Here is a 16,804-nt window from a genome sequence, read left to right on the forward strand (position 1 = left end):
AATTCTTATGTATTGGAACACTTCGAACTTACTTCCCTGCAAGTAATAGTTGTCAAACTAATATCAAATCAACATCAGGTTTTTTTTGTCGTAATGCAGCCTGTATATGTGGTAGACAATAAATCGCAGATTAGCTGCAATTTGTTGGCAGGAGTGGAGGCCGCGGTCCTTTCCCCGCGAGGCCACCGAAACGGCGGGTTTCGATTAAGGTGGCCACTGACGAGCCTTCCAACAGTCCAAATAGCGTGGCTGCAATCCAAAATCGGTCCGTGAATGTCAAAAACGTACAATGTTTAATATTAGGATGCCGTCCATTTGGATGAATCCATTGTAACGGCATCCATTTGGAAGGCTCGTCAGTGGCCTGCTTTAGTCGTGTTGAGAGCGTACCTAGTGTGTGGGGCGACTTAAAGAATCATTCCATGGAAATAGTCTTTAGTGTGTCTAGGGGTCTAGCCAAGATGACGCGATTAGATTTCATTTTTAACAAGCTTTAATTAGGTCGACCTGTACCTATGTAACTACATATGTAATGGAATCTAAGGTAACTAATTTAACCGTCTTCCAAGGATCGTAGCGTCATGAAAATTGGCAGCTGTATGTAGTTCTGATGACAATACAATAATATGGTACTGTCGAACTGATCTGATGATGGAGACAGAAGGTGGCCATAGGAACTCTGTGATAAAACAACGCAACCTAATTGTAATCGTAAGAAAAGTACAGTCAGCGATAAAAGCTTGTACCAAAAATGAAATGTTTGCCAAAAACTTATTTAATACCAGCTTTTATCGCCGACTGTAATTTTTTTTCAACTAGCAACTAATACTCGTCGAGACAGTTATAACAATCCCAAACACAATTAGGTTACGTTACAAGGTTACGTTGTGTTGTCGCAGAGCTCCAGAGTTCCCTTGGCCAACTCCTGTCTCCATCATCAGATCAGCTTGATGGTACCATAATATTGCATTGTCACCTAATTTACATATGTATGCAAATTTTCAGCTTCACCGGAAATCGAGAAGTGGGTCAAATTTTACTTGCAATATTTTACCCATAGCAAGACGGACATAATCGCTCGTAGCGATTAACTTTGACCTCAAATCTCGCTTATTTAGTGGCCCCGGGTCGGTTCCCACGTACGATCAAACGGAGCGCTAGGATGTCATTCTTAACGCTAACCAGCGAGTCAAACTTTAGCGGAATCCAAAAAATTTTGTATATAAAAAACTTTTTACAATTTTTTTTTAGTTTCTTATTAAGATTGTAATTGAAGCAAGTCCCAAATTATCCTTTTCGGATGGTCACGTTTTAGTATGAACTTTTTTTATTAATATTTGCGTGAAACACTAATTTCAATTGGAAATTTTCTACTAGTTACTTGGCTTATTCCGCTCTGGGGGCCTAGCAAGATGACAATTGTAAAACATCAAATGCCAAACGAAAACTAAAAAATCGGGCAAGTGCGAGTCGGACTCGCACACGAAGGGTTCCGTACCATATAAAAAAAAAAAAACAAACAAAAAAAAAGGAAAAAAACAACGGTCACCCATCCAAGTACTGACCACTCCCAACGTTGCTTAACTTTGGTCAAAAATCACGTTTGTTGTATGGGAGCCCCATTTAAATCTTTATTTTATTCTGTTTTTAGTATTTGTTGTTATAGCGGCAACAGAAATACATCATCTGTGAAAATTTCAACTGTCTAGCTATCACGGTTCGTGAGATACAGCCTGGTGACAGACGGACGGACGGACAGCGAAGTCTTAGTAATAGGGTCCCGTTTTACCCTTTGGGTACGGAACCCTAAAAATGTATCGCGATTCCCGATGACAGGTGCTCGGGAAAGTCATGTGACTATTTCCATAAGTAGGTACATTATTTACAGTACCTGGCGATAAAGATTGCACATCGGAATTTCGGCTTCGTAGAGTGTTGTCTTTTTCTCTCTCGTTGTCTCCAATATTCCCTTTCTAAAGACCGATGTGCAATCTTTATCGCCGGGTACTGTAACTTTCAATCGGCGATCGGCGTTTTTTATCAACGATTGTCACCTTGGCTAAACTCCCTGGTTCGCCTCGTTCTATCTGAACAAGAAATTGGGAATACTGTGTAACTTGCGCTCGCGCACACTGTCCGTGCCGTGACAGTCGGTGACAGTGACTTGTGCCGTGTACTGTGAACTGTGAACTGCGGCGGTGCAGTAAACGTAAGTTACATACAATTATATTCCCACTTAAGTACATAAATAAAATGTCTATAGATGGCCCTTTCTTTTTATTATTCATAAAGGGAATTCACATTGTGATGTGCGGATTGTCAATTTCAAAATTAATTTAAGAACTTAGGACAAATCTACAATTAATACCTAAGATTACAATAGTTCATATAAGTATATACATTGTATCAAATAAATATTATATTACTAATATCGAATAAGTAGGTAGCACAAAAATAAATTAAAATGCAAAAAATATATTTTAATGAATTAATGAAAAATATTTATTTCGAGCAACTATGGACTCATACAGATTTGTTAGTAGACTTACGTTCCTAATGTTAGTAGCTTATTAATTATTTTATGCTCTAAGATTCATATTAATTAAAATTAAAACAAATAATTTAAATTCAAATTAGCAATAAAAGTAGAGGTTGAATTTATATATTCATAGAAGAAAGCATACGCTTTTTGACGTTTAAATTTTTTTTCAATATTATTCATTTACTTTGTTATTTGCAGTCAAAAATCTGATTAAGTTCCAAATATATTGCATAATGCACAATCCACATTCCACCGCGACTGTACAATGTGAACTAGACGCAATACTGCTCGGTGGCAGAGACAAGAATACAATAGAGATTGACAATATAACAAATATTGTATAAAGTACTTAATTTCGATTATATTTTCAATTTAAGTAAATTAATTTCGTTGTTAACATTGCACGCTGATAACCGGAACGCAATTAATAAGCTTTTAAAATAATAACATTAGGGTATTCAGCCTTTAATAACATTAGGGTATTAAGCAGAGATATAGAATGCCTTAAAAAGTATGACTCACGCTAGAACCGTCCGGGCCCGGGCCGCCGTCCGAGACTTCTTTTTCTATGACAGGTGACGGTAATCACGTGACGCTTTTTATAGAAAACTGAAGTGTCGGACGCCCCGGTCCGGGCCCGGACCGTTGTAGCGTGAGCCATCCTTAAATGTGACTTATGTGACTGATACCGATTTAATTAAAACAAAAATATTAAATAAATTTACAAAAATGTTACAAATAAATTTACAAAGTCGCAATATAGGTAATTGACGCTATTTACAGCAAATCTCATTAAAGTACCTAAATGTAATAAATTCGCGTCAACACAAACATCGCTCTCCCCCGTCTCTGGTTTGCTTGCCGACTTTTTCTCCTCTAAGTAATTTGCAAGATCTTCGATCTTCTTCCTCTTTTGTGAGACCATTGGCACGCATATGAAATACAACTGTTAAGGGGCCCACTGATTAACAGTCCGCCGGATGGTACCGGCCTGTCAGTTGTTCGGAACTGTCAAAATTTTGTTCTAACTGACAGGCCGATACAGTGGGCCCCCTTACGCCCTAACGGTTATCAAAGTTTATTTCTATAAGTTCGTATGGAGATTGCTGTCTCCATTATGAACTAGTCCCTGCCGGCACCGAATGGCCTCGCACCAACTATCTCCACATGAACCACATATGATTAATTAAGCAATGCAAATGAGGCTCACAAGCAAAGGCGTTTAGTTTAGCGAATTTAAATCCTGGGCTCTGAACAAAACTTCCTTTAAATTTAGGTTTCCAGGAAATAAACTTATTAATTATTATGTTATTATTGGTGCTAATTGATAAATACTTACATATTTCCTTCCACAGGCCTTAAATATATCCATAACAAATTTGATCTTATTCGGTTCAGCAGTTTAAGCGTGAAAAGGCAGATAGACAGACAGATAGAGCTACTTTCGCATTTGTAATTATTATTATTCCTACTAATGTAGGAATATAGAATTTACCGTATTGTGCACTAATTCATTATTATACGTACTTTCACGGACTTTCATTGTAAACCCATCTTTACACGATTTTCTTCGCATTAGATATTTCATTGAGAATAATTAAGTGTGATCATCAAAATAAGCAATTACGGAGCAAAACAGTCTGGTGTAACTTTTCTACGATAATTTTGTAAATAACTTTTTAATATATTCTGTTTTTTTTTTGCCGCTCATATTATTATTAATCATTTCGTTAAAGCTAAGTTGTTTATTCATTATATATGTTCATTAAGCTTCATGATTAGACCCGTCCTAAGCCCTAGACTTTCTATGCCCAGACGGTACAAAAGCTGACCTTTAGGCCCTCTGTAGGGACCTAGGGTTACCTAGATACGCGGGCGTGTGTCTGAGACTGATTATATCGTGTGATATACCGGTTCAGAGATAAAAACTGTTTATGAATGAACTTTTTATAAAAAGGCATAATTTTATTTTTCCACAGTTAAAAAGTATAAGAATTGTCCATTTTTAGATTTCTGTAGAGAAAATGGCAAAAACGGAAATTTCTGATTTTGTTATGGATGTCTGTCTGTCAGTCCGTCCGTATGTTATAGACCCAGAGCCAAGAATAGTGGGAGCATCATACAATTATTACTGAAACTCAAAACAAACTTTTTTCGACATTTCTTTTTTTGCCACGACATCGAATAAAATGTATATTATTTTTATTTACAATAACAATATAGGTACAATATATATATGTATAATAGTTTAATTTCGTCTATAAAACTTAAAGTTGCCAGGGGCATGGTCCCCAGGACGCTTGCTGCGTTTCCCCGTTGGATATATTGTAACATAATATATTTGTAATTAAGACCCGTTGCTACCCTGACCCTGTAATTTATGAATTCGTAATTATATATGTTTTAATTATGAACCGACCTTATTTTAACACAGCGCAGACTAAATTGGATTGTACTTTGGTTTTGTTTTGTTGTTGTTGTGGTTAGGTACATTGTTGTATGTTATTATGAGGTTTGTGAGGTTTTATATTAAATTTAAATTAGAAAAGCCAATATTAGTTAGGTATTTATTAGTAAGTAGATATGGGTACTAAATATAAAAGCTTAGTACATTTTTTTTAAATACCTAGTGGTTTACAACGCCAGGGTAGGTATTCATAAGTTACTTCTGGTACTTGTAATAATGTGATATATAAGGCGTTTTTGACTCAGTTTCAAGAATCAATATCTGGTAGTCATGGTGGTTGGTTGGTTAGTCTAGTCCTTAAAAATTATTCGTACGAAACTCTACAAAAATAAATAATAATAATAAATAAATAAATAAATAAATATTATAGGACATTTTTACGCAAATTGACTAAGCCCCACAGCTCAAGAAAGCTTGTGTTGTGGGTACTCAGACAACGATATATATAATATATAAATACTTAAATACATAGAAAACAACCATGACTCAGGAACAAATATCTGTATCATCATACAAATAAATGCCCTTACCAGGATTCGAACCCGGGACCATCGGCTTCATAGGCAGGGTCACTACCCACTAGGCCAGACCGGTCGTCAAAAAGAGTATGTTATGATGTGGTCCTTTATGCCTTACAATTTACAATACAGAACGTGCCCTGTAAAGGGGATTTAACATTCAATTTACTAATTCGGTTATCAGCAGTGCTCTGATTCAGTATGCAAAGTACTACAAGTGCGGCACTCCATAATTCATATCGTTAGACCAGTCGCCAGGAATGGTCAGCGCCTTAAGCGGAATTTGCCAACTCTGGAGGTCTAATGCCAAAAGACAAAACCTAGTAAGTTGATATATCGAAAATAGTAAATTAGAGGCTCTAGGCATATCTTCAGGAAACCTGATTCCCACCTAGGTATCTAAAGGCCTAGAAAACGCCCGGCAAACAGAATCATGGACAACGAAAAAGAGAAATTGGGGACCGAAGTCCGTATTATAAGAATATGATTCGAGCCCTACACCACAACAAATATTATAGGCATCTGACACTTAGTTTTCTATAGAAAGCATCACGTGATCACCGGTCACCTGGTCAAGTGTCGGTTGCCTCGGCCCGGACCCGGGCCGTTCTAGCGTGTCATCCTTGTGTTAGAAATTCGTTGAACGGCACAAAGCAGGGGAGCTACTGTGCGAAATACAATAATCCAAGTTTAGTCTATTTGCTTCTCTGTCACTCTTGAAGACTTGAACATTTGAGCGACAGATAGGTGAATAGAGATGAAATGATAGTCGAATAATGAGGGTAGTTTCTCGCCCCCCCTGCCGCCACCGGCGCCTGCGCCGAGTCATCGGGCGCGGAGAGCTGCGGCCCGCAGTCTGCGCCGCGCCGGTCCGTCACCGTAAACGCAAGCTCCTGATGACACTCCTCGGTACGGAGTGAAACATGTCGAGCGTTTTTCGACTTAAAATACGTGAGTGACCCGTTTTTAATATATTTAATATAGGTGAATAGAGGTTCGCAGTTCCCAGAACATTAAGTTATCAGGTTTAGCCGCAGATTTCTGTGTGAGTTAAACCCGCTATTAATTAGAGGTGAGAAGTATCTGCCGGCAATTAGTAGCGGAATCCTAAAGAGGCGGCATTTGGATTTGAACGCGGTCTGATTAAGCGATGTCATTATTGGAAGTGGGACAAATGTCAGGTTTTATAAAATATTTAAAAATATGCATTTTTGGTGTCATTATTTACTCTATTGACCTCTTGTGTTTGCCCATGGACACGTGCAACACCAGAAGAGTTGTAAGTGCGGTGCCGGCCTTTAAGATGGGAGTACGCTCTTTCCTTGAAGGTCATATCCGTCCTGAAATACCGCGGGCGACTGTTCATTTCACATTATTACTTATTCACAACGAGCCTTCGCGTAAAATTAAATTTTAAATTTACCTCCGACGTTTCGAGGACGGCGTTGTCCCCGTGGTCTTTGAGAAGATTAAGTCCCGTCTTTGTGAATAATAATGAGTAAAAAATCGTGAGAGTTTAAATCAGAGTACATTCCACAGTTTAGCTGCGAGGCAGCAAGTTTAGCTGTGCGAGGCAGCAAGTTTAGCTGTGCGAGGCAGCAAGTTTAGCTGTGCAAGGCAGCAAGTTTAGCTGTGCGAGGCAGCAAGTTTAGCTGTGCGAGGCAGCAAGTTTAGCTGTGCGAGGCACCAAGTTTAGGTGTGCGAGGCACCAAGTTTAGCTGTGCGAGGCACCAAGTTTAACTGTGCGAGGCACCAAGTTTCTGGAGAAACGCACAGTTGAGGACTACCAATCATCTATGTGGCGAAGATGGAAAACTTGTCGCGTAGGCATAGCCCCTGAAAAGGAAATAGCAAATTAAATTGTATCATCTAACATTACCTCACTTATTCGAACATTATATCTACCCATATTAACTTACATTTATAGACAAGTTTATCGCGAATTTATTTATATAATAAAAATAAAATAAAATATCGTTTATTTCAGGCTTTTAACCCATAACACAAAATACACATAAACAACACATATTTTATTACCTTTATTTACCGACGTTTAAACGATGAATAAATTCGCGATAGACCCGTCTATAAATGTGAGTTAATATGCGTTCAAAACCCGAAAGTTTAAAATCTTATATATCTACCCGTGCCAGGGACCGGAAAACCCCCTTTTAAATTTAAGTCACTCATGTGGATTAAGCCAGTCAGTCAGTCGTTAACCTCTATTCGCAATTAATTCTATATCGGGTTAATCTTTTTACTAGCTCAACCGGTGATACAATTAATCCGAATTATGAGGTTTCTCAAAACAAGCGTTTTAATAACTCGATTAGGGTAAGCGGTTCCAGAGTCTCTGACCCACGCTCGTAAAATCACAGAAAATACCATTTTCAAACTTAAAAAGCAAATGCACATCGCCTAGCTCAGTAAACGAAAGAGGGGAGGGTTGGATGAGGGGGGGGGGAGGTGCATCCACGAATAATGAATAGGATCAGGCCTTTGTGCTGCAGGCGACTGATTACGGGTCTTAGTGGACGAATCATTTCATTTTCAGCTGCTGAGGAAGTAAATGGTCTTATAAGTATTTAATAAGTAGGTATTGATATGTTACGATCGCTGTCGCTGTTACATACAGGGTTTTGAGATTAAAAATGTACAAGCTTCACTTTCATGCTATATTGAAATATGTAATAAATTATAAGCAAATCTAATACCTTTAAACGAGCAATTCTTGTTTATTTTTCTGGGATCTCGAAACGGCTCTAACGATTTCGATGAAATTTGCTATAGTATCGGAGTTTTCGGGGGCCATAAATCGATCTAGCTAGGTCTTATCTCTGAGAAACGGCGCATTTTTGAGTTTTTATATGTTTTCCGAGCAAAGCTCGGTCTCCCAGATATTAAAAATATAATATAAGCAAGAATATATATTTTTATAAACACAACATAATTGCTACAACATATAACAAAACACACAACAGTACAAAAATTCAAATATACCTAGTAATTAGACCATTGCAAATTTTTTGAAGTCACCTACACTTTGACTTGTTGACTACAACTTGATTTAAAAAGTTGTCAACATTTAAGAGCGCTCTTACAAGAAAAGTCGAAATAATGCAAAATTGATGATACTAGTCGACGAAATTCAGGACTTTGTTCTCATTATTAGAAACAATGAGTACTTGTTCCAGTAAAAGCGTCTTCTTATCTTTATAAATATCGTTGTAAATATTAGAAAAAGGACTTATTAAATTAGTAATGATTTTTTTTCTGATGGTCGTTTCCGAAAAACCCCGTGAAGCACTGAATGGCGAGCTCTTATTTGGAAATGTTGAGAATTTTACTCTGCTAAACCTGGCTATTTTGTATTACTAATACCCTGTACTTTCGGCATATCAAACTATATTTTTCCTACATACCTTTGAGAAAGAGAAAATCAAAGTAAAACGAACTCGATTTTCTCTCCGAAACAAGTGTCAATTCCTACGAAAATCTACTTAATATCGAAGTCATTTTCATACTCAAGCAATCTGCAACGTTTGCTTATACTGTTGGTATACATTAGTGTTTATGAAATTCTACTATAATTTTTTGGCAATTTTTTGAAAACTACTCTATATTACCGATGACGCGCGCTGCGCCAGCTCAGTGCCGCGGCAGAGCTTGTAGAGGCAGGACGTGTGTCGGTCGACTCCGCACATTTTCAACGGCGACGACGAGGTTTTTTATCATTGTGTGCGGCGGGCGCCGTGTAAAACGCTATACTGTGTGCGTGTAAACCGCAACGAGAGACTTTGATCCTAGCACTGTTTTTATAGTATTATAATTTATAATGGTACAGTTTAATAAACTACCGGACAGGATTAAAAATATTTGAAACGACCTGACATTCTATATGTATTTATTTGACTCAAGATAGTACTCAGGGTCTGATGATGGAGCCGGAAGGTGGTCACCGGTACCAATCAACCATGCAACTAAACCACTTCGTGTTTAGGCTCGTTTTATTCATCTCAACAAGATCTTTGACACAAGATAGTACTCAGGGTCTGATGATGGAGCCGGAAGGTGGTCACCGGTACCAATCAACCATGCAACTAAACCACTTCGTGTTTGGGCTCGTTTGATTCGGCTCAACAAGATCTTTGACTTAAGATAGTACTCAGGGTCTGATGATGGAGCCGGAAGGTGGTCACCAGTACCAATCAACAATGCAACTAAACCACTTCGTGTTTAGGCTCGTTTTATTCGTCTCAACAAGATCTTTGACTTAAGATAGTACTCAGGGTCTGATGATGGAGCCGGAAGGTGGTCACCGGTACCAATCAACCATGCAACTAAACCACTTCGTGTTTGGGCTCGTTTGATTCGTCTCAACAAGATCTTTGGCACAAGATAATACTCAGGGTCTGATGATGGAGCCGGAAGGTGGTCACCGGTACCAATCAACCATGCCACTAAACCACTTCGTGTTTAGGCTCGTTTTATTCGTTTCTATAAGATCTTTGACACAAGATAGTACTCAGGGTCTGATGTTGGAGCCGGAAGGTGGTCACCGGTACCAATCAACCATGCAACTACACCACTTCGTGTTTAGGCTCGTTTTATTCATCTCAACAAGATCTTTGACACAAGATAGTACTCAGGGTCTGATGATGGAGCCGGAAGGTGGTCACCGGTACCAATCAACCATGCAACTAAACCACTTCGTGTTTGGGCTCGTTTGATTCGGCTCAACAAGATCTTTGACTTAAGATAGTACTCAGGGTCTGATGATGGAGCCGGAAGGTGGTCACCAGTACCAATCAACAATGCAACTAAACCACTTCGTGTTTAGGCTCGTTTTATTCGTCTCAACAAGATCTTTGACTTAAGATAGTACTCAGGGTCTGATGATGGAGCCGGAAGGTGGTCACCGGTACCAATCAACCATGCAACTAAACCACTTCGTGTTTGGGCTCGTTTGATTCGTCTCAACAAGATCTTTGGCACAAGATAATACTCAGGGTCTGATGATGGAGCCGGAAGGTGGTCACCGGTACCAATCAACCATGCCACTAAACCACTTCGTGTTTAGGCTCGTTTTATTCGTTTCTATAAGATCTTTGACACAAGATAGTACTCAGGGTCTGATGTTGGAGCCGGAAGGTGGTCACCGGTACCAATCAACCATTCAACTACACCACTTCGTGTTTAGGCTCGTTTGATTCGTCTCAACAAGACCTTAGACACAAGATAGTACTCAGGATCTGATGATGGAGCTGGAAGGTGGCCACGGGTAACAGTCTACCATGTAACTGAACCACTTCGTGTTTGGGCTCGTTTGATTTGTCGCAACAAGATCTTTGACACAAGGTAGTACTGAGGGTCTGATGATGAAAGTAAAGTAATATACCTTCATAAGTACGAGTATGGGGCTATTCATAAATTACGTCGTTTCAAATGGGAGGAGTGGGGGGGGGGGGGTCTGGACATCGGATGATGGTAACATGACGTAGACGTAACAAGCTTGATTTATGGATGATTTGAGGGGTGGGGGGGGTCAAAAATCGTCAAAAATAGATGACGTAATTTATGAACAGCCCCTATGTACATTTGCACTGCATTTAGTATTTTCGTACTTACCAAATAACAGTTTTAGAACTTTAAAAGTTAAGTACAGTTAGTGTTGTTATGGTTGATTTCAATATGCTTCGCGAAGGATCAAGAATGTTTAATCCATCATTGTAGTGCGAGTGTGGTAGAAGGGATCGGCGTACTGAGCTCGCACGGCCTGCCGCAGCGCGTAAAATACCTAAACTCGCTCAACGCCGAAATGTAATAGCGCTCTTAAACACAAAGGGCATGTAGTCAAAAATCTAATTACCCGTCGGCCTTTAACATAATTTATACTAATCGCCATGTTTAATATTCGCATAACTAATCAAGGGCAATCACTATGCGATCGAGATTTATCGATTTGTGAAATGATCAATCAAGTTCGCGGTCAATGTGAAGATCATCTCTAATGTAGGTAAACAAGACATTGAATACGTCACTTGTTTATTTTAAACTAACCTATGCCCGCGTCTTCATCTGCGCTTTTGTAACCCTCATTGCATCTCCGTTGATGTTTTATTTTGGGATATAAGTAATGAGTTTTATGAAAGGTTTTAAAGTAAATGTGGAGAAGATAAACAATTTTTGGTTGGGAAGACCGTCATCCCTATTGACCTTTGCCCTTAAGAAGTCTCATATTTGTATACGTACCTACGTCGCTCAGACAAAGTCAGGAAGGAAGAGCTTCGCCCCTTCAGCTCTACCGAATATGTATGTACAAGCGACGAAAGAGCATGTAGACGATCTTACCTGATAGACGGTTTCCCCACATTGACCTTATGTATAAGTTATAAACTATGTACGCCTAACTTCATCGGAGTCCCTTTAGTAGTTTTTGCACGAGTGAGAAATAAACACCTAAAGAAGTAACCTTCATTGGTCAATTAAGCTTATAAAATCATCAAAATATAATCTATTTAACTAAGTAGATGCAATTATGAATACATTTGCTACTAAAGTGTCATTCTATGGAACTTGCTAACTATGTAAACCAACCGCCATACTGAAATCATCATTCAGTGACAGTTTCAATATGGCGGTTTGTTTACATAGTTAGCAAGTTCTATAGAATGACACTTTACACGTTAATTCACTATGTACATGTATGTAAATTAATCGTCAAATTACGCCGTCACTAAGCAACGCGTTAATTATAATCACATCGCGGCAATTATAATCACACAGGTGACAGCGTTAATTAGGTCGGCGCAAATCCGTGGAAACCATTACTCTCGCCCTGATCCGGCCCTTCGGACCGGGGGCTGTTACTGCCACTTGCAGGATTGAGGAAAATGGTCGCTTTAAGGATGACTCACGTTAGACCGGGCCGTGTCCGGGCCGGAGCTTCTGGCGCTTACTTTTCTATGACATGACAGGCGATCACGTGATGCTTTCCATAGAAAACGATGCGCCGGAAGCTCCGGGTCGGACACGGCCCGGTTTAACGTGAGTTATCCTTTAAACACCACTTTCAGTTTAACCATGGCAAACCTCGGAAAACATTCGGAAAACCATTACCAAGGAAAATAATATGTATGTAGGTTATGCACAATTTTGCATTCGAAGGGAGAGCAAGAAACAAACACCGTGTTTAATTATAATAAACAAACGTATGTTTATTCAAAGCTAAATAATCTCCTCGAAACCTACATAGAGTTAGACCAAGAAAAGTCTGAGAGATTTTGATTGCTCAATGCTCACGCAGTGCAAGTGTTATTTTAAACGTCAAACTTCTATGAAATTACGACGTATCTTAAATCGCTGCAGACCTTTCTTGGTCTGCTTGGTGTAACTCTAATTGGATGGCTTGAAACAAAAGTGCGCCAAGCTGCTAGAACGTCGCCCGGACTGACATGTCATTACGACCGGCTGCTGACAGATGGGCTCAGCCTGAAATATGACGCAGGTATGTCACGGCCCTTATTTGAGGGATAATAGTGAGTTTGATTTCTTGGAGCCGCTTGTTTGGACAGCTTCCACTCGTTTTTCTTCGGTTTCATGATAGTTTTTGACCCCTTTTCACATTTTCTTTGTAATGAGACAGGGAGGCATGAAGTGACAGCTATTTTAGGTTTAGGGAAACGAATTCATTGCTTATTAGGGTTCCGTAAAAGAGAAAACGGATCCCTTATAGGATCACTCGTGCGTCTGTCTGTCTGTCTGTCCGTCGGTCAGCCTATTTGCTCCGAAACTACTGGACCAATTATTTAAATTAAAATATGTAAGTCTGTGACCCAAAGACGGACATGTAACGTAAACAAATGAATTTTAAACATAGAAGCCACTTTTGGGGAAAAAAAAATCCAAACAAGATAAATCTAAACTATATCGTGGTTTATGTATTGTATATCAAATGATAATCTCAAACATATATTTATTTAAATTTTAAGAAAATAGTAATTAATGCCCATAAAGTTCCTTACGAAATACTCGTATTTACTTGGGCAGGAAAAGGTTCTTTCAAAACTAACCCTTCATAAATAGCCGCCGCCATACAATAAAACGGCATTCTAAAATAACATGAATTTTGACATGAAACATAGCTTGAACATATTCGTAACATAACCTATGTCTGGTACAGTCACCTGCAATAATATGTGCCTCTTCGAAGCCCGCATAAATATGTGACACGCTCTTATGGCTCTACAAATAAGATCGTGTCAGATATTTTTGCGGCCTTCGTCGTGTCACATATTATTGCAGGTGACTGTAATAGTAGTTTTCATTGCTATAAATTGTAGTATAAAGGAATTAGAGCGAGTAGAAGTTTTACATACAACTAACTAGCGTAACTTAGACTTTGTGAAGCTGGTACGTAGCTGGTAGCATAATTTTAGGCTTTAAGTAAGCATTTCACCAAAAAGAAAAGCTGAATTAGACCTAAATCTCTGGCTCAGTAATATGATCACCTAATTAATCTAAACAGGAGGCTAATAGGCAGATCCTAACTCATCAGCTTGCAGCAGGATTATCAAAGCACTTCGACCATACGATTATTAAGATTGATGACACTTAACGTGATTTCCGACTCAAAGCGGCTTCGAAATTTATATTTTGTTATAAACTTGCTATTTTCGCTTCTCGCTCGCACCAATGCAAAATGAGGCCCAAAAATAAGTTGTTTTTAGGGTTCCGTACCCAAAGGGTAAAACGGGACCCTATTACTAAGACTTCGCTGTCCGTCCGTCCGTCCGTCCGTCCGTCCGTCTGTCACCAGGCTGTATCTCACGAACCGTGATAGCTAGACAGTTGAAATTTTCACAGATGATGTATTTCTGTTGCCGCTATAACAACAAATACTAAAAACAGAATAAAATAAAGATTTAAATGGGGCTCCCATACAACAAACGTGATTTTTGACCAAAGTTAAGCAACGTCGGGAGTGGTCAGTATTTGGATGGGTGAGCGTTTTTTTTTTTGCTTTTTTTTTGTTTTTTTTTTTTGCATTATGGTACGGAACCCTTCGTGCGCGAGTCCGACTCGCACTTGCCCGGTTTTTTTTTTACATTTTTGTTTTTGTATCAAAGCTAAAGGGTAACATTCCATTTCTGACCGCAGCTGCACTACTAGTACGAACGCGTCGGTTAGTCGGTGTTATTGTCAATTTCCATAGTAAAATCAAAGACATATGTAACTTCGTATAAGACGAATAAAGTCTAAGGAAAAAACGTGCCTCGGAATTCAAGCAAAAGTCATTCTCGAATAGATGGCGCACACACCTTTAGCCTATCCTCGGCTAGATGGCGTGACGACACCGTTTCATATTTAACAATTTTAACACATAGATATCAGTGAATGAACATGGATCAAAATGATATAAAAATAATAAAATCATTTATCCATATATATACATTTTTTGATAACTTTATACGTTTTCATTTTGAGTTTTAGTCGTGTGTCGATAGATGGCAGTAAATTTACAGTGACTACAAAATTTACAATGACAGGACCCCTCTATACTATCTATTCTTTTTGTACATAGTTATGTATCATTTTTAATGATTGATGTGTAGTTAGTGAGAAAAATATTCCTAAAAAAATTTTGTGTTATGAACGGGTCTACCGCGATATAATATGTATTACCTGTTCATATCGTTAATACTATATGTGTACAAAACGCGAGTATTTAAAGTATCATATTCGTAAAAATATTTTGTATTTTTGATCGACTTTGTAAGCATCTATAAAACTAACTCAACTCTCCTATCACGAGCGAGTGATGTCTAAATTAGATCAAATTGGCAAAAATCAAAGTTCGAATCGGGTTCTCGTTTGGCTTTATTTCGTTAATTACTCGGGTCTCGGAAACTCATTATTAACGGCAGTGTGTGCTTTTATATGAGAGGAGTTAATTGTGTTGCTCTGAAAGTTGAGCTTTGAACTTAATTAATATAGGTACCTACCTAGTGTCTACATGGCTTGAAGGATAAATAAAAAAAATTAAAGAAGAATCATTAACTGGCTCTATAAATGTTCGTCCAAATCTAAGAGAACCTTAGTTATCTATACTTTCTCAGAATCAACATTACCTTTACCAAAATGAGCGGACTCTACCTCATTGACTTTTGAACACATTTTTGGACCTGGATTTTGTACTTAAATCCGTGTTATAAACAATTTCTTTCTTTTTTCAGATGTTGCCATACCTCATCCTAGTCTTCGCGATCCAGCCAGCCTTCAATCTACCTCAGAAAGACTTCCACGACATCAAGAGAGACCTCAGAAAAAAGAAAGGGATAAACATAGCATATCCTCTCCCTGTCACTCATCATCTGCTGCTACCATCGCAGCTACACGTACTACCAGCCACGTCAAATGTGCATCACAGTTCCGTGCATACCGGACTTCAACATATAGTCACTAGTCATGGACAGATTCCTGTGTTCTCGCAAACTGTGTCACATTCGTCTACGAACATCACGCATCCAACGCAATTAGTGCCAATTTTAGTGCCAATCCAACATAATTATGTGCCACAACATAATGTACAACAACAACACAATCTAATACAGCAACAACTATTGCACGATTTGTCTGTAATACCTTTAAGAGCACAGAAGTTTGGGCATTTAAGAGTTGAAAAGAAGGCAGAAGATAGAGACGACATGAACCATTTTAGAACGTTCTACGGCGGGTTTGGAAATGGTCTGTACTTCGGTGGCCACGGCGCCGGCCACGGGTTCTACGCTTATGGAAAATGAACTCTAATTAGACTGCATAAGGTTGTTAATAAATGGGATTTGTTAAAAGTCCGTTCTAATGTGATTTTAGGTAAAAGCCTTGGCTTTTCCGATCTCTTTGTGCTTTTTAGTGGTTTAGGACGCGGGCGCACTGAAAGCCTAGTGACTTATAATTTTAGCTAGTTTGTTAGTGCACGACACCTTGCACTTTGTGACTATGCGCTGAAACTTGGCACAGTTGATTCTTAGCTGGTCATGAGCAGATACAGACCGGGAGACCTCGAGAGCCACGTCTCATTTAGTGGGGGGGAGGGGGGGAAGTTCGACGCCGCCGCGCTTCACTTGGAGCAACATTTCTCTAAAACTGTACCTATTAGGGCATGTGATATATCATTTTCGGATAAATTAAGGATGAGGAACTTTTTTTTGGAACCAAAACAATGCACTTTCTAACAAAAAAAAAAACATAAAGTAGAAAAGACAAAAAAACGTATCT

At 38.8% G+C, this 16,804-nt stretch overlaps 1 protein-coding gene and 1 long non-coding RNA gene across 3 annotated transcripts in view; both read left to right on the forward strand.

The window, feature by feature from the left end:
- The first annotated feature begins 2,094 nt into the window (after positions 1 to 2,094).
- Positions 2,095 to 16,469, forward strand: LOC134797062 (uncharacterized). 2 transcript variants are annotated; one of them, XM_063769283.1, is made up of 2 exons: positions 2,095 to 2,209; positions 15,763 to 16,469. In XM_063769283.1, the coding sequence occupies exon 2, from the start codon at positions 15,763 to 15,765 to the stop codon at positions 16,327 to 16,329; it is 567 nt and encodes a 188-aa protein (XP_063625353.1). In that variant the 5' UTR covers positions 2,095 to 2,209; the 3' UTR covers positions 16,330 to 16,469. The 2 variants fall into 2 exon arrangements, with proteins under 2 accessions (XP_063625353.1, XP_063625352.1); XM_063769282.1 differs by lacking the exon at positions 2,095 to 2,209 and adding an exon at positions 12,963 to 13,034.
- The window catches only part of LOC134797092 (uncharacterized), a 119,272-nt gene continuing 107,976 nt past the window's right edge, over positions 5,509 to 16,804 (forward strand). The window contains exon 1 of the long non-coding RNA XR_010145037.1: positions 5,509 to 5,614. This is a non-coding gene — a long non-coding RNA (uncharacterized LOC134797092). The remainder of the gene's footprint in view (positions 5,615 to 16,804) is intronic.

The sequence above is a fragment of the Cydia splendana genome, chromosome 14, assembly GCF_910591565.1.
Source record: "Cydia splendana chromosome 14, ilCydSple1.2, whole genome shotgun sequence".
In the NCBI taxonomy this organism is placed as follows: Eukaryota; Metazoa; Arthropoda; class Insecta; order Lepidoptera; family Tortricidae; genus Cydia; species Cydia splendana.